The sequence below is a fragment of the Girardinichthys multiradiatus genome, chromosome 6 (genome assembly GCF_021462225.1).
Source record: "Girardinichthys multiradiatus isolate DD_20200921_A chromosome 6, DD_fGirMul_XY1, whole genome shotgun sequence".
In the NCBI taxonomy this organism is placed as follows: Eukaryota; Metazoa; Chordata; class Actinopteri; order Cyprinodontiformes; family Goodeidae; genus Girardinichthys; species Girardinichthys multiradiatus.
This window is the reverse complement of record NC_061799.1, coordinates 20579044-20599326: the sequence shown is the minus strand read 5'-3', so window position 1 is coordinate 20599326 and position 20283 is coordinate 20579044. Positions and strand designations below refer to the sequence as shown.

Sequence of the window (20283 nt, the reverse complement as noted above, 5' to 3'; positions counted from 1 at the left end):
AAAAGTAAATGTTAATGGATGTAGCTCCTTTAGTCGTTTCACCAAGAAAGAAAGAACAGATAAACTCTGAGCCAGTTTTCAAGGTTAGAGTCTGAAAGAGAGCACATATAATTAGTTACAGTAAAAGCTCAGTCAATTTCCATGTCTAGGAGAGAGAAAGGGTTAAACACTGAAAGACAGGGCCATGTGGATCATCGGTAGAGGGTGAGCATTAAGTTGTTGCCAGCAGAAGCTCAGACGATGCCCCTCTCCAGAAAGGTGTCACAAGTAGACACAGAGTCAGGCCATGTGTAGCTTCTAGGAAGAGAAAAGAGGGAGAACATAAAGTTAAAAACTGAAATAACAGCAAATAATGCAGAATTAGAGATTAGTGTGAGAATGTAGTGAAGAGGGTGAAAGTGGTCATTATGTCCTCCAGCAGCCTAAGCCTATAGCAGCATAACTACAGAGATAGCTCAGGATAACCTAAACCACTCTAACTATAAACTTTATCAAAAAGGAAAGTTTTAAGCCTAGCCTTAAAAGTAGACAGTTTGTCCATCTAGAGCCCAATGATGGTCATTGTTATACTAAAAACCACAACGATTGGGATACCTCTCTCTGTCAGATTGATTATAACCCTTGGAAAAGAGAGGGGATCATACTGGTAGCAGAAATGGAGGGTGTATGTATATACATAGTTCATCCAGTGTCTTATTAACTCCCATTGATAATGCAGCATCTACCAATCCTGTAGAGAGTCAATCCTGATTGACAGCAGTTTTCAGTGGGCTTCCTTCGACCGTGCTCCAGCTTTGAAGATAAAACCCAGGCTGGCAGATTTGATATCTAAGCCATGGGTTGGTTGCCGTTCTAAATGTTCACCAAGGTTTTGAAAAGTTATGGTTTTAAAACAGCAGATTTATATGCCCTGTTGAGTTCCTAGAGTTAAATGTCTTTTTCATGAATTGCCAGTTTTCTCCAGTTGCATGAAGCATAGAGTAAGACAATACCGCCCCTCGCCCACTTGTTGCTGCACAATGCTTGTCAGCTGACTGAAAGGAGGCTCCTACACCTCTTCCCAACTTACAAGAAGGATCAATTTGGCTGTTTAAAAATATTTTCAGTTGGGATAAACAGAAAGTCATAGTGTGGAAAACAAACTTTAATTTCCCTTTTGGATAAAGTATTTTTGAATTGAATTGAAAAGCTTGCCATTCATCACCTTTATCAGAACTAACGCTGCCCATTAGTGGTGTGTCTGTTAAGCAGTCAACAGCGGGCTAATGCCCAACTATTACCAGCTTGTTCTACTTGCGTTAAAATTTAAAAAGCAGTACAACAAAAGGCACAATGAGCACTTGAAAACATCTCAGTTTACCAGTTCTTTATTCTAGATTTGTGCTTAAATTTATGTATCAAAATATATTTCTGTAATATATTTTTGCAACAGCAGGAATAACAGTTCTTATATTTTAAATGAAAGCATCTAGATTATACATTTTTGTTTTAAATCTGTGCAAACATGATGTCTGCACTCAAGGCTAAAATACCAACCCACATACTGTAGCCCTGCTAATAAACAGCTTGTGCTTAGAAGGCAGGTAGTCCTCATCAAACCTGCTTCTGTCTTTACTGAATCACGTTCTTTGAGATGAGCTGATAACCAAAGAGAGAAGACCTTGCATACAGGTCAACCACTATATGGACACTGCACCACGTACAACAAGCTCCTGTCGATGGCAGAGATGGAAAAAGGCAAGAAGAAAAAAACAAAAGATTGTAACAGTGGTTTGGATTCTTCAGCTCTATGGCTACTTTTCTGTTCCAGCTTTCATGAATGAAAGAATCTGAGGCAGCTTTAGCAGCAGATGCATATTTAACTTTTATTGCTAGAATCCATCAGGTGCACATCCCAGTTTTTTTTTCTTCCTTCCATCATTTGCACCAACAGTTTGGGCAGATTTAGACTTCCTCACAAACTTCAGACCTGGAAAGAGACAAAACGAAATACTGTCCAGGAAAAAAACCGAAAACAAACCCTGATCCTGGCCAAAGTTTCATGTATTCTGTTGATAAACTATAAAAGGTGATGGATATTGGTTTCAGTTTGCCTCAACACTTCCACTGTGTACCTGTAAGCAAAGTCCTTTCCATGAACCCTTTGAGGACATTGTATACCTAGAACTGATCAGAGAGACACTCAGTGCGGCTCTCAGCTTGAGGCCAGGCACAGCGATGTAAGCAGCTAGTAGTGAACTCTAAAGACAGCTCTCTTAAAACCTTCTGCTCATCACAGGACTCAGTCCAGAGTAAAAACAGTCATACAGTAAAATGTTGCAGATTCATAAAGTATACACAGATAAATTGTACACAAAAATGAGTATGTGATTGTGTCCAGAATGACACAGAGGAATGGTATTTAAAATACATCACCGTGATAAAACATTGTCCACTGTAGCTGTGTTTGAGTACCGCTAAAACGCCTTAGCACAGACTTGTGTCAACAGCTTGGGGGAAATCTGTTAAACAATAAATGACATTCATTTTTATATGAAAGGTTTTGTTGTATTTTGTCAAGTACACTTTGTCAACAGCAAACAACCAGATAAAAGGACGCCAGTTACACAGCCTCCCCCTGCTTGCAAGTTGACATGTTAAAACCTGCAAAACTAGAATAATGCAGGCTCCGTTTTCCTCTGGCCGACCAATTATTTCTCTCTTTGGTTCGCTTTACCGATCGCTGGCATGTCTGTCCATTCAAACATCAAATTGGACAAAAATAGGGAATGGTCGTTAGGGCCTCTGTTCCTGCGGATATTTCCTCTGTCCTCATGTTGCGCGGAGCCAATCCACGCAGAGGTATCCAGCACTGGACGCGTCCACCCCTCAACACGCCAAATATACACACAAACCTGCACAGCACAGGCACAGCAGGAGGACGTTAAAATACATTAAAGGTAAATCCATTTAGCTCTGATTAACTAGGACAGTAGCAGCTCTTACTCTTCGCAGAGTGTCTCCGTGCGAGGGGCTAACGTCCACCGCTAGCATTCACCAGACCATGGAAGTCTTCCCATGCTCTGTGAAAAACAGAGCATCCAGTGCATCATCATTCACAGTAAAATAAAAGAGTTCAGAAATGTTTTTTATTTATTTAACTCAAACAGTAAGAAAAAAGCACATTAAATATATGGAAATATTTACATTAATAACATAGTTGTGTATATTTAGGTAACTTTAGGCAACTATCTTCAAATAAAAACCGGGATGTTAAACCTGAGACGGGCCTGGCAGATCTCAATTTAACAGGTGAGATCAACAAGCAGGTTCATAAGAATCTACTTCTGTTTTTATTGTAATGAAAAGAGGAAATGTTCTGCATAATACAGACAAGCAAGCTGGTAATCAGGTGAGAAGACTGGAAATAAATTCCTGCTGCCAAGCAACTTGAGATGATTCACAATACAAGACTTGATTAGCAACATTGAAACAAAGATGCTGTGTAGCATCTATTACAGTCAGTTTTCTCCCACATGCCGCTGACATTTTATTCTTTCTTCATCTATCCATGGGCTGCTTGTATGGAGGATAGTTTTAGAATGTGACCTGATCTCACTACCAACAATTTAAATCCTATAAAATACTCAGTAAAATAATTAAAACTGGACAACTTGTTGTCCAAAACAGAAATGTTTCAACATCTTGACTAAATTCTTCAAATCTCATTAAAACCACAAACCTCAATGCATTTTATTAGGATCAGAACTGTGAAGTGGAAGGAAATTGAAAGGTGAGTTTCAGATTAGTATGGTATGCATATCTAAGTATCAGCACCTGAATTCAGGCCAAGTCTTTTAAGGTATATCTCTGCCGTCATCCTCCGTCAGACTAACAACTTTGCCTCTAACAAAATTTCTTCTAGGATTGCCCTGTATTTAGCACGATCCATCTTCTAACCTACTCTGATCGGCTGCCCTAGAAGCCACTGGCCTTTTTCACGGTGGAGGTGAAGTGTTCAAGATAATGTGCGCATCGTTCCACCACACAACATTTACATGGAAGCAAAAAGGGTCAATTTTGGTCTCATCTGATTCGAGCACCCACTTCTACATTTAACATGTCCCCTACATGGCTTGAACCAAACTTAAAACAGAACTTCTAATGGCTTTCTTTGTCTCTGGTTTTTCTAGCTGTTCAGTCCAACTATTTCCCTACCTGAGCTGTAGATTTCTGCAGCTCCTCAAGAGTTAGCATGGACGTCTTGACTGTGTTTAGGTGTGTATTCACACCTGCCACTTTTGGTCCGCTTTAAGAGTTAGTTTCCCTCCTTGTCCGGACCTTTTGTGCAGGTGTGAATACACTCAAGTGAACCCTGGTCCGGACCAAACAACCGGACCGAGACCACCTTAAAAATTGGGTCTCCAAACGGACTCTGGTGCAATTCGTTTATGGTGTAAATACAAAGCGACCCCGATCCGACCCAACTACAGAAAACATGCGTCTCTTTGGACTTAAGTTACAGTAGAAAAGGTGTGTATTGTACTGAAATCATACCTGATCAGCTGTGCGTTGCTTAGCTGCTCTCGACACAATGATTTTGCAGCTGCAATAACTGCAAAATATGCAGAACAGGAATGCAGCAAGCATTACTTCCATGATATTTCCGGGTGCTCAGTCCTGCCCTAGTCATTTCTGACTAATGGGAGCAACGACCGTCGCACGTGTGGCTTTGTTTACAAATTATAGTTCACTTGCAAAAAGCACAATGTGAAGCAAACCGCACCAAGCAACAAAAATCCTGTCTGCTTTTGGTGGATGTCTTGGTAGGTTTGCCATTGTGCCATACTACATTTTCAGATGATTGACTGAACTGAGCAATGTGAAATGCTTAAAGCTTGGAATATTGCTTTTTAACTTAAATCTGCTTTAAACATCTCCCAAACTTTATCCCTGACCTGCTGTGTTCCTTTGTCTTTAAGATGCTGTTAGATCACAAATACTTTCTAACTTCTGAGGCCTTCACAGAACAGATGTAAACTCTGGCTCAGATTAAGTAATGACGTGATTCCCGAAGGTGAGTGCTTAATCTGGATTTTATTAAGGATTACATTGAGGTTTGTGGTTGTAGTAAAAAATATTATGCAAGTCACTGGATGTCATGTCAAGATAAATAATGCAGGACAAGTTGCAGAAATTTAAATACACGCTGTTCCCTGCTAAGAAAAGGTTTATAGGCAGACAAATTTGTGAAAAAGATTAGAAAAGAGAAAAGTTGTAGGAAAAATAATAAAACGAGGAGACATACATACTTAATGCTGTCAGTATGTGTCTTGTACTCCATGATGGTGTTGGGCGGCAGGTTGAGGACTCGGCGCAACGTGTCTCTGATACGGGCTGTCGTTCCCTGGTCGCTTGCCGTTTTGTTCCAGATGGATATAATGTCCTCCTGATTTTAAAACAAACAGAGTGATGAGAGCAAGTGATTACATTCAACATGTGTGTGCATGGTTGTCTGTTACAGGATTTACCTGGAAGCGTACCGACACAACAGCCCCACAGATCTCCTCTCCTACCATGAACTGCTCCCCTAGCATGGCCAGGATCAGGTTCTCCCAACATCGAGATGCCAGGCCTTTCCTTAGGCGGATGATCCACTTCCCACCCATTTTATTGGCATCATCCTAAAAATATATATATATAAATAAATAAATGGTCCCAAAGCAAAGTTAAAAACTTTTTTCCAAATTGACAAAGCAGAAAAATCTAATTATCATACAAACTTTATGATCCCAGAAAACAAATATTCACCTCCCACATGGGCTTAATGCCTTCCTTAAACAGGTGGAAGTCACTGTGACCTGTGAGGTCACCAGGCCGGATCATGTGGCTATAGAAACGCCAAAACTGCTCCACCTTGAGAATGTCAAAGAATTTTACATTAATAAAAGAAATGAGGCAACAAAGCTAGCATGTAGAGACTGTTTAAAGCTGAGTTGGTTAGCCGTAGCTAACAGTGAAATTTTGGGACAGACCGAAGCGAAGCTGCCGATCTGTTTGATGTTCTGCTCGTAGCTCTGAGTGCTGGCTGGTCTCCCTGGGGTACGTCTTGAGTACCAGAACGTGTAGTTGTATTGAAGGGGATGCTCTCCTGGCCCTGGAACCACCATCTACCACAAGAAGTTATAAATGTAATCACATGGATGTGAGGCAGGGATAAACCAATCATTCAGTGATTGGAGTCAACCATCTTTCCACAGCTTGGCCTTCATTGACAGGTAAAATATATCAAACTAATTTTCCCCCAATACTCATTAAATGCATTAAAACTAAGAACTCACACCCTTAATTGGTCAGTAAACACATGGACCAAAAGCAGTTTTTAGTTGAATAAAATCTGAATCGGTGGATAATCTTGTATTTTTATCTATTTTCTTTTAGATTCAAAACTACTAACTTGATTAAAGAACCCACAGCACATTTATTTTCTTTTTAAAGTGTTATAATCCTTGGAAAAGTCTAAAAAAAATCGAAATCCCTCAAAGAAAACAGGCTACTGGAATCGGCCAGAAAAAAACCTATCCGTGCATTTCATCTATTTCTGCACGGGGTGACAAAGAAAGGCTGTTATACTGCCTTACTTTTTTCTTTATAATGATCTGTTCCTTTTCCTCTTCTTCAGGTTTTTCCTTTTCACTGTCTTTCGGTGAGCCTTGATCCTGCTCGTGATCTCCACTGTCATCGTCTTTCAGCCTGGATTGGATGGAAACACACAAATCAAAACCTGCTGCTGTTTGTTCTTGAATAACATCAAAGGCAACAGTGCTTCTAATGAAACTCTTTAATCGAGTTTATGGTGATAATGGAGGCTGTAATTATTTGCGGACCTGTTAATACACGGTGCTTCAATTATTACTAAGTCCATATTTGTTTATTTTTATTACTGGATTAGACAGGCAGCTGAAATAGAAAAACCAACCTCACAACCTAAACGTTAACTATGACCTCGTGGCGTGAAGATCCCCTGCAGATTGCTTTAGCTAGCAGAGTCTGTTATACTTATTTTCCCACGTAATCTTAAAACATGTTAAGTTTATTGAAAAAGAAAAAAAAACATAAGCACGTATCCCCGAAAAATTAGCTCGAGACATTAAATACAACAAAATGTTCTGTCAGATCCGCCTGTAAAAAAAACGGACCTGGGAGTCTACTTTGCTCCCAGTGTTCACACGCCGTCTTCGGCTTCTCAACCTACTACCACACCGAGGTTTGAGGGCCTGCCTGCTTTACGGCATGCTAAGCTACAGCTAACTGCTAGCTAAACCCCTCTGATAAACATCAGAATCAGAGAATCAGAAAATCTTTCCATTATCGTTTTATTTCGCAATAAATTCTTCCGTAAGAGGGGACCTCGCTCTCAGGCGAGTTTAAAAATAAATTCAGAGAATATAGCACCACGCCATAAAGCTGACACACCTCTCATTGAACAAAACGTCGCCCTTAGTAACTTTCTAAACTTCGGTTAAAGCGACCAGTTGACAGCTCTACAGCACACATTTCACCAAAACCTTTACTCACGCATCAAATTTGTTGTTCATTATTTTCCAGATAGGAATCTAGCTTTCGGAGTCTGAGAACAGCCTCCTGAGTTCCGCTGGACCGATAACGCGCATGCGGCTTGTTGGCAGTTGCAGTGAGTGACCTGGAGAGGTCAAGGGTGACGCACGCAGGCGCAAGCAGTGCCGTAAGGAAAGACGCTCTAAAGGTTTTTAGATTTTTTTTCACAAATGTCAGTCTGATGAAAAACATGTCTGCCATATTTACGTCATGTACTCTCAGTATTTGGTCAGGCCATTTTTTGTATGAGTTATGGTATTTAAGTGGCTTAGCTGAGGTAGTGAGGGTTCCCAGGTTGCTTTAAAAAGTGCCTTCCGTTCCGCAGCTATGGAAGCAAATCGTTACCATATTTCAAATGAAAAAGCATTTTGAGAAATGATTTTTCATTTTAAGAATGTGGCTGCATTGTTTGACTCATAAATGAACTTAGTAATCAATCATCCTATTTGCCTTTTAATTTTCTTCTTCAAGATTGCTCATTCTTTCACTTAATTAAAATTAAAAATACATTTGAGATTTATTTTTCAAAATGTACCCCGGCAAATAGATACCAAAATTCAATTTGAAATGCAAAATTTGAAAATGAAAGCGCATTTGCTGAAATGCTTTTTCATTTTAAGAATGTGGCTGCATTGAATTTTGGTATCTATTTGCTGGGGCATATTTTGAAAAATAAATCTCAAATGTCTTTTTCATTTTAATTTTGTGAAAGAATGAGCAGTCTTGAAGAAGAAAATGCAAATAGGATTATTGATTACTAATTTCATCTATGAGTCAAACAATGCAGCCACATTCTTAAAATGAAAAATCATTTCTGAAAATGCTTTTTCATTTGAAATATGGTAACGATTTGCTTCCATACGCACCAGATTCCCTGTGGTGTTTAGTTCAGGTGAGTTTGCTGGCCAATGTGCCACAGTGATCCTATCGTTTTTAAACCAGGTGTTTGTACTTTTGACAATGTGGGGAGGTGCCAAGTCCTGCTGAAAATTAAATCGGCATCTTCATAAAGCTTTTCCGCAAATGGAACCATGAAGTGCTTATTACTTACTTTAAGAATACAATGGACCTTAACCTGCAGATGCCATGGCTCCCAAAACGGTCGCTTACTGTACCAACTTCACACCGAGCCTCAGGCAACTTGGATTCAGTGCCTCTCCACTTCCTTCTCCAGACTCTGGGACTTTAATTTTCCAAGAAGATGCTAAATTTGTATTCATCTGAAAACATGACTGAGAATAGCAAAACATTCTGCATGAGTAGATCCAGGAGCATATTGACGATGAACAATCAGTCTTCCAGCATAGAGCCCTGTGTTACAAGGCAAAAGGGGCTCTGTACAGTGGACTAAAACACTGACTAAAACATAAGCTTGATGTAATTCCCAATAAAAGTTTTAAAAATGAATGACATATTTAAAAAAAAAAACTAGTAGATCAGTTCAGAAAACTTCAGTAGATCAGAAAGATAGCTCAGATGATGTAAAAAAAAACTACTTTAAAAACAAGTTAGTGAAAAACTAAATTTTTGTCAGTGTCAAAATGTTTGGCAACAAATTGTTTTATCTGGAAAAAACAATGCACAGACAAACCAACACATATCCGAAAATCACAAAAACAATTCAATTATGTTTACCATTTTATTTATTTAATAGATAATAAATATATACAAAAATGATAAATAGCTAATGATATAAATATACAACAAAGTAACACTTATCAGCGAGATATTGTTTGTTTAAAACTCTGCAGTCACTCTTGCTGCAGTAATAAGAAATCCTGTGACATTACCTCACAGATATGGATGGGTACGAGCAGACGGACACATGCACGGCCTCAATACACGAAAAGAGAACCGGCGGCCTTGTTGTTTGAACCGGCATCCTCTGATGTGCCGCGTTTCTTGTTTCATCCCCTTCGCTTGTCCTCTGTTCTTGCGGCAACTTCAAACAGCGACTCTGTTCAGGTCCAGGAAGAGCTCTGGACCGAGTGTAAGGGACTAAAAGGGAGGTAAAGAGTGAGGAGGGGAACAAGGTGGACTTGTATAGGCTAGGCTCAAATTTTTGTTTTGTGGTGAAATCACTCTAAAAGCAGTGTTTGCCTCTTGAAACAAACAATGCAATAATGTATGTGGGGGAAGGAATGTCTGGGAAATGTTAGGTTGGTATGGTATGGTGTGGTGCAGTTTGGTTGGTTCTGCTACTGCAGACCAACCCTGCACCCCTTGCCCCCCCATGCCTCTGTGAGGAACTTCATGAGAGGACTCTTTGTTCAGGGCCGGTGGGTGCACCAGTGAGTGAATGAGCGAGAGCACTGGCGGTATTCTTCTGTGGCCGCTGTTTGTTTACACCAGCCAGTCCCGTCATACTTCATTAGCAGCCCAGCCCAGCGACAACCTCTGATGTCCTAATCACAGATGATTGTGGAGCTGCACAGAAACCTCAGTGGTTTGTCCCCCTGCCTGGCCAGCCACTCATGGTCCATATATACAAACACAAACACAGTCATGCCTTCTGTGGTGGAACCGGTCGTTTCATCGCAAGCCAAGAGGCATAGGGTGGTGGGCTGACATCAGTCCTGGAGAACTAGGTTTTCATCACAGAGATGTGAGAGACCTGCCACCCAAAGAGACAAAAAACAAGACAGATGGATTATTCAGTGCTGCCATCTTCTGACAGCAAGTAAAACAGTTCAAATCTAAATATAATTGCTACTGAAGTGATACTGGCTGTCAAATCTCCCTGGGCCTCATCCTGGTGACGTTCTATAAAATATTATTATTTGATTTGCAGAGCAGAAGCAGTTGGACATACAGTCGTATTCAAAATAACAGCCGTCCATCTAGACTAACCAGACCGATCGCTGTTCTTGGTAGAAATAATTTCCACACAGCAAATCATTTACTAGAAGGTGTAGTAGAGTCCACAGATTCTCCATCAGATTCAAGTCGGGACTCTGGCTGGGTCGCTCTGTCACATTGTTACTTCCGGTCAGAGGAAACATGACATATTTAAACCTAAATCTACCAGGGGTATGAATAAGTATGAACTTTAAAACAACTACAACTATTTCCATAATTTAACACATTTCCTATACTTTTACAACATCTGTCTCAAAGGTTGAGATATGCTGGTCCAATCTGTTATCACTGTTTAAGAAACAACAAAATGAACATTTTATCAACAATAAAAGTAAATCAATGTTATTTATCACTTTTTTTTTATCAGTTCATTTAAAAGTAATCATGTCAAAAAGTAGTTTTGACATGATGCTTCATGTAATCAGACCAACCAACCTCGTGAATGGCACGCCCGAGCGTCTCCTGACTTTTCACCACTTTCCTGGGAGAAACATGAAACAAAGTCTGTCTTGTCAAAAATATTATTTCATTTTTTAAATAAGCAATTATAAAAGAAAAAAAAAAAACTAATTCCAGTTTACGCCATCTTTTCTTGTTCAGGTTTGGAGGGCCTGGCTTGTTTTTTACATGTAACAATTAGCCTCAATAATGTCTTGACCTGACCAAAAACAGAAGTGTAACATTCTCAGAGCAGACTGCAAAGTAGAAGGAAGTTTTGGCTGGGTTTACAAAGTGCCCCCTCTTCCATCAGAACTAGATCTCAGTTTATTCAAGGACCACCAGCAAAAGGCAGCTTAGACAGGGGTTTGTGTTTGAAAAAGTACAGCTGAATACATCTTCTATGCTTTGCCTGTTAATACCATGGTGTAATAAATTTACACTTTGTTTGTAACAGGCCTATTGATAAGAACAAAAGAAAACAATGCTAACCTGTGTATTCTGCGAGCCAGGCTGATTGTGAAGTTTGCTGAGCAGTCTGGCTGATAAGTGGACGGCACTATGGTGTAAGATCCAGGAGGAAGAGAGCAGGCCAGACTGATATCCTGGGAGTAACAGTGTGGGGTGCAACTGGCCACAGGGTCCTCATCTTTGGCACCTGTCTGCTCTGATCCAGAATGTAGTACCTGGAAAATTAGACACCTCTGATGTATCCTTTTATCAGATGAGTTTAAGTTTGTCTTAATCTGTTAGCATTGGCCATGCTCCTAAAAACAAGTTACCTAATTTTTTAAGTTGAAAAAGTAAAAAATGAGGGATCTTTTTCCATATCAGTTCACATGTAAACAAACCAAATGTATATTCTGCCTTGATCTTTGACTGACCTTGTAAACATGGAAGCCAATGGGATGTAAATCAGTGTCAGGGCGGCTCTGGTGCAGGGTAATCCTGACACTAACTCCAGATGTCAGTGCTGGCTCATCACACACTGCAAAAGGGAAGCAGGGGTTCTGCCAGTATGACTGGAAGTTCCTGCTTCCTCCTGCTGTCCTTCCCTTTACCCACAAGCCACGGAAGTAACTGGTCTCCCACTCGCCATCCGCCGTCAGTGGCAGTGAGGGTGCTGGGCTTTTTAGGGCACTGAGGATAACAATGGCTTTGGTATTTCATGAACAAACAATAACATCACATGTCTTCTTAGGGGAAGAAATTTGATATTCAAAGATAAGCATCTTTATAGAAAAATAAATTCATGTTCCTTAAAAAAAAAACCCTGAGGTACACATCTGTGGGTTTAACCTCTGTAGTGTTTAAATGTCAACTATGGACTAAGAAAATTGTTCATGCGGTCACATGTTGTCTTTTTCTCAATACATCCGAGCAAATCTACCGAAGTATAAAATAAAACTTAACCTCAAACATACAAATACAGTTTTGATTTTCTTTACAGGTTTACATAAACGCAGCGCCTTGCAAGTACTGATACCCCTTAAGCTTTTACATGAGATAGACCCTCATAAAGTAGCACATATTCGCAAAGTGAGAGGAAAATGGTACATGGTTGTAAATTTTTTTTAACAAATAAAAATCCGAAAGATATGATCTTGCATTTGTATTCTGCCTACTTGAGCAAACGATTGCAAAACCCCCTTTCTTTAAGGCTATATCACTTTGCAAATTGATTTCAAGTCGAACATTTTGCCAAATCCTTCGATCAAGTTCAAGCAGAACCAGATTGGTAGAGAGTCTGAACATCTTTTTCCCTTTAACTGAGCTGTGGATCTCTGCAGCTCTTCTAGAGTTACCATGAGCTTCTTGGCTTATTTACACTCTCCTAAACCAGCTGGTCAGTTTAGATGGCCAATCACATCTTGGTAGGTTTAAAGTTGTGCCATACTCTTTTAAATGTTCAAATGGTAGAATAAACGGTGCTCCATGACAACACACAGCTGCTGTATGTGCAGGTCGGTGGTGACTCTTTCAATGAGACACATCTCGCACACTTTAATTATTTAAAATCAGTGGATTTTTAATCTGCAGGAGAAGCTGCTCAGAGTCAGGGGACGTGGAAACACACAGGAGCCCACTAGACAAAAAGGCTGCAGAAAGTAAAGCTACTGAGAACGACATTCTGGAGCCCATATTGGAAACGCACGTTTTGTGCTGGTCTACCACATAAAACTTGTAAGAAATTTATTTAAGTTTGCCATTCTAATGGGATGAAATTTGAAATAATTTAGGAGGCACTATGGAGCACTTTCTGTTCCTTACAGGTGACTCCTACCTGAGTGATGTGGGAGAGGAGGAAAAGACCCGGATGAGGAAGTGGGCCTCGGCTCCTGGCTGGTAGGTGCTAGGAATAAGGAGGTAGTATCCAGGCCCAAGCTGCCTGCAGAGGACCACCTCTCTCTCATAGGAATGGCAGTGTGTAGAAGCACAAGGCGGCTTGTTTAACAGCCGGCTCAGATTAAAACGCTTCTTTTCCACCTGTAGACAATTATTTCCATGTAAGCTATACTGTAACACACATGTCATTATCATGTTGTGCTGGCCACAGACCTTCCACATATGTAGAGCAATAGCTTGGTAATGCTGGTGCTTTGTGTTACTGCTGTCCTCAAAGGCCGTTTGTGCGTATTTTTCTCCGTTTCTGTGTTTTCGATGCTGCAGCAAGGATACGAGGACCTCGCCTCCCTCGCACACTTTGAGCCAAAACTTGGGATTGCTGCTGTAGCTGCTGGTGTTTCGACTTCCACCAGCAGAGTAGCCTTTAATCCACCGGCTGGCCAGCTGATGGTTGTGTGTGAGAAGGGTTCCTGTAGGAGGAGGAGAAAAAATACAAAAAGCTAAGACATCAAAAAGTCTGAACCAACCAGTAAACACTAGTTTCACAAGATAAAGGAATAACCTGTGTAAACGCTCTTCAAGTGTCCATCTTTGCTAATAGGATATCCCACTGTGATGTCATCAAACTGGGACGTAAACTCAGCCTCATCTAACCAGAATTCACCCTCTGCTGTTCGGGCTTGTAGTTCTGCAGCACAAACTGGGTCGAGGGAACTCCAACCAACACCACTGAAAGTCCAACAGTTTGACATAAAATGCAGTGGCACATTTATAAGGAAAAGAAGAATCACTTATTAAAAAGGGTTTACTACATCCACTAATCTGACAGACGAGTTGAACAAATGTGGATTATATCACCAATGAGGCAGCTGGCAGTAAAGAGGATGTTGATGTGTTTTAAGCAAAAAAACTCTGAGAACCAAGACAGTTTGAAGCTTAGAGACATGGGTCAGAACATAGTGAGGAAATACCAAAAGGAAACCTGCAAAGATTGTTCAGACAGAAAGGTGCTTTGCACTTTTTATTGCAGAGGAAGCTGTGTAGGCTCTGTAGGTTAATCTGTGACTGCAGCTTAAAGCAGATAGAGAAGGCAACTCAACATAAGCATCAAAGATGAACGCCAGAGCAACAGAAGAGGTTGAACTGGTCTGACGACATACTGTATGAAGTCTCAGATGTGGGTTTGCAGCTGACCTTAGGAAGACATAGCACAAGGGGGCACTATAGGAAAGGCAAGGCACACAAGGTTGGCTTGTGCTCTGGATGTAGACCAATAAAACAACTAGCTCCATCTCTGAACTAACCAGATCCACTAAGATCCTGCAGAGCAGAGCTCAACAAGAGTTCAATGCCTTAACAGTTGGGATTGTTTTATTGTCAAAAGGTGGACCTACCACAAAACTAGTCATAATGTAACGACTGATTAGTTTATACTCCAGAGCTATGTCTAATCTGCTTAAATAGGCAAGATTTATTACAAGGAAGAGACATATTTAGCATTTACTATGTAGTTTAAAAAACATTGCAACATAAATGTACAAGAATTTGAATTATATTAGATATAATATAATGTAGTCCATTAATATCTTTGATAAAAAACAAAGATTCAAATTCTTCAAGCTTGCATGTGCTTCAAGAAAAAAACATTTATGTGAGCAAAAGGTTGGTGTAAAAATGCCTCAAAATAAATCTGTTTTATAAAAGTAACAAAATCTCACACTGAAAAGAAATTCAAAAACATTTTTTTAATAGATTACCCTTCTCACATTTATTAGCAGACAATTTCTGTGAAATAAATGTAACAGAAGCATCCTCTTAATTTACATTTTACTTGTTGGACTTGTGTTCTTACTGAGGCACAGGGACATTTTATTCTACGAGGCTGTTTTGGGCCAGCTGCCTTCATATCATTTTTACAGAAAGAGCAGCTGCTTAAAGCCTTCAGCCCTCCAGCGGTCTGGGATAAGATATGAACATAATTCTTCTAGATCTGGTGCATCACACACCTGGAATTGTTTGAAAAATGATCTAAAATTAAAGATCTGGTCTTTCTGAAATTTTTGAAAAGGACTTCCTTATGGTCTGGAGGAAGAGACATCTGGCTGCAGAACAATTGTGTCCAAACTTTGTGTCATGTGAGACAAAATCATCAAATCAAAAGTACGTGCAACCCAAAAACAAACAAATAATTAAAAATAAAAAAACATAAATCACTAAAATAATTATGATTTTTCTACCTGCTCAATAAACTAAGCATGCACTATTTTAAATAAACAAATTAAATAGTCAGATTTGTGTAGGAAGGGGCTCTCTAGATCCTAAACGTATTAAAAGAAAGACATCAGTTTTACAAATTCATCTGGGCTGAATTGATAAGAAAAAGATTAGTGTCCCACTTTTGTTGATACGCTTGCTGTTATTAGTTTAATGAATTAATTAAAAGCAGATTTGTGTGCACCAAAGGACACCCATGCTGTAAATAGTGACATTTAAAAAGAAAATGTACTTTCTGAAGATGGACAGAGTGCGCAAACACTTTACATTTATAATCTATGACTTATTGTAAAATACAATGTGCTTTCTCAAAAATGGGAAAGACAAGAGAACATGCTATTCAATTAAGGCAGAAATGTATAGCTCTCCTTCGCAGCTTCACTTGGAGCTCATCATCACAAATGATAAATCTGGCAGAAACGTGCAAAAAGCTGTTAAACAATTATAAGGGTTTGATTGCTGCAATGCAAAGAAAGATTTTCCATCTATTACTGAGAAGGGTAGAAATAATTTCCAACAGGTCATTTTTTAACAAAATGTAAATAAAAACAATATTTTTTAAACTGCTACACCTTTTGAAATACCGGTACGTATTATGGAAAAAAAGGAAAATACATTTTTATTTCAAGGATTTGTCATGGATGCCAATATTTGTGAAAAGTGTTGCATTCATATTGTTATGAGAGTGAGGCATTGACGAATGTTTAAAATCTGAGAGGTGTGTCATGAATCCCTTTTTAATCTAAACAAGTTTTTTCTTGTAAAGAGTTTTCAATGATGTACTCGATTATTACATTCTTACACACCAAGAGCTTCACACCCTTTGGTTCAAACACTAAGCCAAGCAGGAGTCATGGCCCAACTCAATGTGTCCATGGGAAACTCCACCTCAGTCTATCTGTTCTCTGGTAACAGTCCTCACAATAAGTTTCTAAAATCAGGTTTAGATGTATGCCACGAGCAGCTTGAAAAACGTGACTGGCTGCATAATCAGATTTGTCTTTGCTTAATTTTTTTTCTAGTCAGCCTCTGATGTCATCATCAGTAAATTATAAACCTCTGGGATTTTTTTCTGCATGGTTTTAATGGTTTTCCAGGTCATGACAATATATAATTGGATATATAACCCAATGCAACAGTGAATCTACCTCCACGTCCAAGCACCTGCCCAGCAGCATCGTCCCCATGGATTTCTGATCCTGAGCAGCCGCGCTTCACTCCCTGTCACTTTCCTTAAGTCCAACCACTCCATCACAGTCAGAGCGTGGTGCTGATCCAGCTCACCGAGTCCTAATTTAAGAGAGAATGTCAAAGAGTGGTTTGGTAGCGGATCAGTGGTTGGATTATATACAAAGCTACACCTTTCTAACCTCCAGGGGTGTTGTGGGTGGAGCAGCTCAGTGCACACTCTTCTTTCACACAGCACAGAAGGTTCAGATCCAGCTTTTTCCTTATGACTTTATCGCTGTCCTGTTCTACTCGTCGTTCTTCCTTCTTTAAACCAAACCCCATCAGATTCCAGCGCTCGGCGACACCACCAGTAAGGTCCACAAGAGCCTCCGACACCTGCCCGGCCCACAGTTGCTCATATGAACCACGAAGCCTGGAGAGGGTTTAGGAGGGATTCAATTACTGACAACTCAATAAAATGGTGTTGGGAATGCATAAGAAAGCAACAAGGAAATAAAACAGCACCACCTTAAACTTGACTTGGGTTATCAGGTTGAACAGAGATCAGATAATCAGGTTAAATCCTTGAGCTACCTACTTGGCATAGGCCTTCTCCAACAATGCAACCCAGAAGGCAGAGGGGGAGTGGCAGCATGAGAAGCAGAGAGAGGAATTCATGCAGGGGAGACGGTCATCGATAGTCACCTCTGTCCAGTGGCCGTGCTGCCAGAAGAGAAACTGAAAGGAGCCCCTGTACTTGCTGCTACCCCACTGGGGCTGGCCAGGGGACAACACCTGCACATGAACCAAAACACTGTGAGCAGTGCAGAGGATGAAGCCAAAAATTAGGATTTGAAAACACTCCTAGGGCAAGTGACAATAAAACTGCTGTTTGTGTACCTTGTTTAAAAGGTGCTGGTTCTGGAGCAGGAAGGTGCACGCACAGAGGAACCAGCAGTCTCCCAACAGACCTTGTTTAGCATGAGCCAGGTCAGTGTTGGTGGGGAAGAGAGCTGGTGACTGGCAGATATCCTTGAGATATGAATTAAAGATAAAGATGAAAGGGAAATACAGTTACACAGACCCAAAGAGGGCCTGCAGTAATCTCTGCTGACCAGCTTAAATGAACAGAGTAGGCTACCAGTATCAAAGTAAAACTGGATTTTAAACAGGTTAACGTGTCAAATCAGCTAATATCAGTGTGTTATACACTGATGAGGCATGCCATTATGACCACCTGCAAAACAGTGTGTCCTTTTATTGCCAAAACAGCCCTGGTCATTGAGGCATGGACTCCGCTAGACCGGTGAAGATGTACTCTGCAATCTGGCACAACGATGTTAGCAGCAGAGCCTTTAAGTCCTGTAGGCTGTAACGTTGGACCTCCAAAGATCACACCTGTTATTCCTGCATATCCCCCAGATGCTCGACTCGACTGAGACCGTGGGAATTTGGAGGCCTGGTCAACACCTCAAACTGGTTGTTGTGTTTCTCAATGGATTCCTGAACATTTTATTTTTGTGCCCAGGGCGTGTTGGCCTGCTGAAAGAGGCTACAGGTATCAGGAAATATCCGTTTCACTCGACATAGCCAAATATGCAACAAACTGCGATGCATTGTGTATTTAACACCATTCTTTGAGGTTAGTACATTAACAATGCAGACTGGGAACACCCCCAAAAAACTGCGGTGTTGGTGATGCTTTGACCCAGGCGTCTAGCTATCACAATTTGGCCCTTTTCAAACTCACTCCATTTCCAACCACTAAAAAGGTACAATAAGGAATAGATGATCAGCATTATTCACTTTCCCCGTCTACGGTCATAATGCTACTCTCTCATCCTGTCTACACCAGGTAGACAGGATAAGTTTAAAACAACCTTCAAACATAAACATGTCTATTTCCTTGAACTGAATTTCTTGTTTTTGTGACCGTTCAGGCAAAAAAAAAAATCTTTTACCGTCAACTCAACCACCTGTTACGGAAAATCACTCCCTGACTGAGTGGATTAACCAACAATACTTTTTAATCAGCCAAAATCATCAAGGTCAACCTGACCCGTAATTCAGCCCTTCCCAGATGTCCCACCTGCGGACGCTGCCATGTGATTTCTCCGTGCAGCCGAGCGATGGGTGTGGAGCAGTCGGAGAAAAGGGAGGAGTCTGCAGTGGGAAAGTCCCGGTCCTCAAACAAAGCTGCACCTGAACACGCTTCTTTCATGGCTCCAGGGGACCTGCTGGCTCTGCAACCGAGCCTTAGCCAGCAGTTACAGTCGGCTCACATCCGTGACACACCTAAACAGAAATGGCGGCATTAGTTAAACTATTTTAATATTTCCTATGAAAGTATTAAACTAAAAGCTTCAGTGGCTGCATTGAGGGTTTACTCTTTTTCAATGAAAGCATGAAACTCGACAAAGAATAAACGTTTGGTCATTTTAAAAGTGCAATCATTTTTCACCATGTTGTTTGTATTATTCTCTAACAATGCAACAGCAATGTCGGCATACACAGAAAGATTGCATAAATTAGTCTTAAGAGCCGGTAATTAGAGATATTTCATACATTTTTCCGTATCTTACCCTTCTTGCATTCTCAGCATCTGTCCCTCTGCAGCTGTCATCATGCAGAGCAGCGCAGCTAGCTCGGTTAGCTTCAGCTAGCTTGTGCTACGTTCACAGGCGCTCTGACATTCCCGTATCTCTTTATCTTATCGTGATGTTAGGTCTATAACCGCACGAACGTCTTATCACAGTGACAGCTTTCGTTATGTGCAACATCTATATTTAAACCAGAGCGCGTCTTACTGCAAAAGGTAAGCGTCCTCAACTTTGACATGAAACCGTTCATACAGTGGGTCGTTCCTGTGCTGTTGTTTGCCATTACCGCCCACTGTCGGCTCCCTGAATTACACACTGTCTGGTGAATGCGTCAAAAGTTCAATGGAAAGACCCTTTTAAATTTAATGCGTTATAATAAACTATGGGGATTTAATATAAGTGGCTTGCATTTTGTTAGATTACAAAATAGGATAATTTTCTTATCTTCTTAAATTTTATTTTCACGTGTTTAAAATAATTAGAGCCACAGAATTAAAGAAACAATATAACGCTTAAATGCAGCTCAGTCTTATCTATTCTTTTTCAAAAGATAAGGTGCTTAGGTTTTTATTCAATTTTAATTCACATTAAAAATTGATTATTTGTCACTTCAGCAGTTTTTCAATTGGATTTAGGTCTGGGCTTTGACTGGACCATTGTACCACTTCAATGTGTTTTGATCTGAACTATTTCATTGTAGCCCTGGCTCTGTGTTTAGGGTCATTTTCTTGCTGGAAGGTAAAGCATGATTTCAATGTATTTAGCTCCATCCATCTTCACATAAACTCTGAACAGCTACGCTATCCCTGCTGAAAAAAGCATTGCCGCAACATGATGCTGCCACCGCCATGTTTCACTGTGGAGTCAGCATGTCTGAAGCAACTTGCACTTAGAGCAAAAAGTTTAATATTGGTCTCAATCTCACCAGAGCTTCTTCCACATGTTTGCGGTGTCCCCTATATGGCTCGTGGCAAAAAAAAACATAAGCAAAACTTCCTGT

The 20283-nt window shown here is 40.3% G+C and overlaps 2 protein-coding genes across 6 annotated transcripts; both read right to left on the bottom strand.

Moving 5' to 3' along the window:
• Nucleotides 1-1351: 1351 nt before the first annotated feature.
• On the bottom strand, nucleotides 1352-7721 carry eif4e2 (eukaryotic translation initiation factor 4E family member 2). Of its 3 annotated transcripts, XM_047368069.1 has the most exons (9): nucleotides 7558-7721; nucleotides 6621-6732; nucleotides 6015-6149; nucleotides 5791-5895; nucleotides 5511-5663; nucleotides 5292-5428; nucleotides 4537-4594; nucleotides 2986-3062; nucleotides 1352-2894 (listed from the first exon to the last, which is right to left on the bottom strand). In XM_047368069.1, the coding sequence occupies exons 1-8, from the start codon at nucleotides 7575-7577 to the stop codon at nucleotides 3027-3029; spliced, it is 756 nt and encodes a 251-aa protein (XP_047224025.1). In that variant the 5' UTR covers nucleotides 7578-7721; the 3' UTR covers nucleotides 1352-2894; nucleotides 2986-3026. The 3 variants fall into 3 exon arrangements, with proteins under 3 accessions (XP_047224025.1, XP_047224027.1, XP_047224026.1); XM_047368071.1 differs by lacking the exon at nucleotides 4537-4594 and having other exon boundaries at nucleotides 5288-5428; nucleotides 7558-7715; XM_047368070.1 differs by lacking the exon at nucleotides 4537-4594 and having other exon boundaries at nucleotides 7558-7715.
• A 1500-nt stretch (nucleotides 7722-9221) lies between these two features.
• Nucleotides 9222-19564, bottom strand: capn10 (calpain 10). 3 transcript variants are annotated; one of them, XM_047368066.1, is made up of 13 exons: nucleotides 19266-19564; nucleotides 18773-18978; nucleotides 17584-17715; nucleotides 17282-17478; nucleotides 16884-17116; nucleotides 16662-16803; nucleotides 13802-13968; nucleotides 13453-13709; nucleotides 13178-13380; nucleotides 11778-12033; nucleotides 11386-11579; nucleotides 10891-10936; nucleotides 9222-10210 (listed from the first exon to the last, which is right to left on the bottom strand). In XM_047368066.1, exons 2-13 carry the CDS (start codon nucleotides 18902-18904, stop codon nucleotides 10181-10183), a joined length of 1989 nt encoding a protein of 662 aa, XP_047224022.1. In that variant the 5' UTR covers nucleotides 18905-18978; nucleotides 19266-19564; the 3' UTR covers nucleotides 9222-10180. The 3 variants fall into 3 exon arrangements, with proteins under 3 accessions (XP_047224022.1, XP_047224023.1, XP_047224024.1); XM_047368067.1 differs by lacking the exons at nucleotides 18773-18978; nucleotides 19266-19564 and having other exon boundaries at nucleotides 17389-17497; nucleotides 17584-17717; XM_047368068.1 differs by lacking the exons at nucleotides 18773-18978; nucleotides 19266-19564 and having other exon boundaries at nucleotides 17282-17497; nucleotides 17584-17688.
• Nucleotides 19565-20283: the final 719 nt, after the last annotated feature.

Coding starts and splice junctions, on each gene's coding strand:
- eif4e2 (XM_047368069.1), bottom strand. CDS start 7,577: ATGAACAACAAATTTGATGC. Junction 5,896..6,014: donor AGATCGGCAGCTTCGCTTCG/GTCTGTCCCAAA, acceptor GACATTCTCAAG/GTGGAGCAGTTTTGGCGTTT. Junction 5,664..5,790: donor GCATTAAGCCCATGTGGGAG/GTGAATATTTGT, acceptor ATATATTTTTAG/GATGATGCCAATAAAATGGG.
- capn10 (XM_047368066.1), bottom strand. CDS start 18,904: ATGAAAGAAGCGTGTTCAGGTGCAGCTTTGTTTGAGGACCGGGACTTT. Junction 17,716..18,772: donor TCACATGGCAGCGTCCGCAG/GTGGGACATCTG, acceptor TCATATCTCAAG/GATATCTGCCAGTCACCAGC. Junction 16,804..16,883: donor CACCCACAACACCCCTGGAG/GTTAGAAAGGTG, acceptor CTCTTAAATTAG/GACTCGGTGAGCTGGATCAG.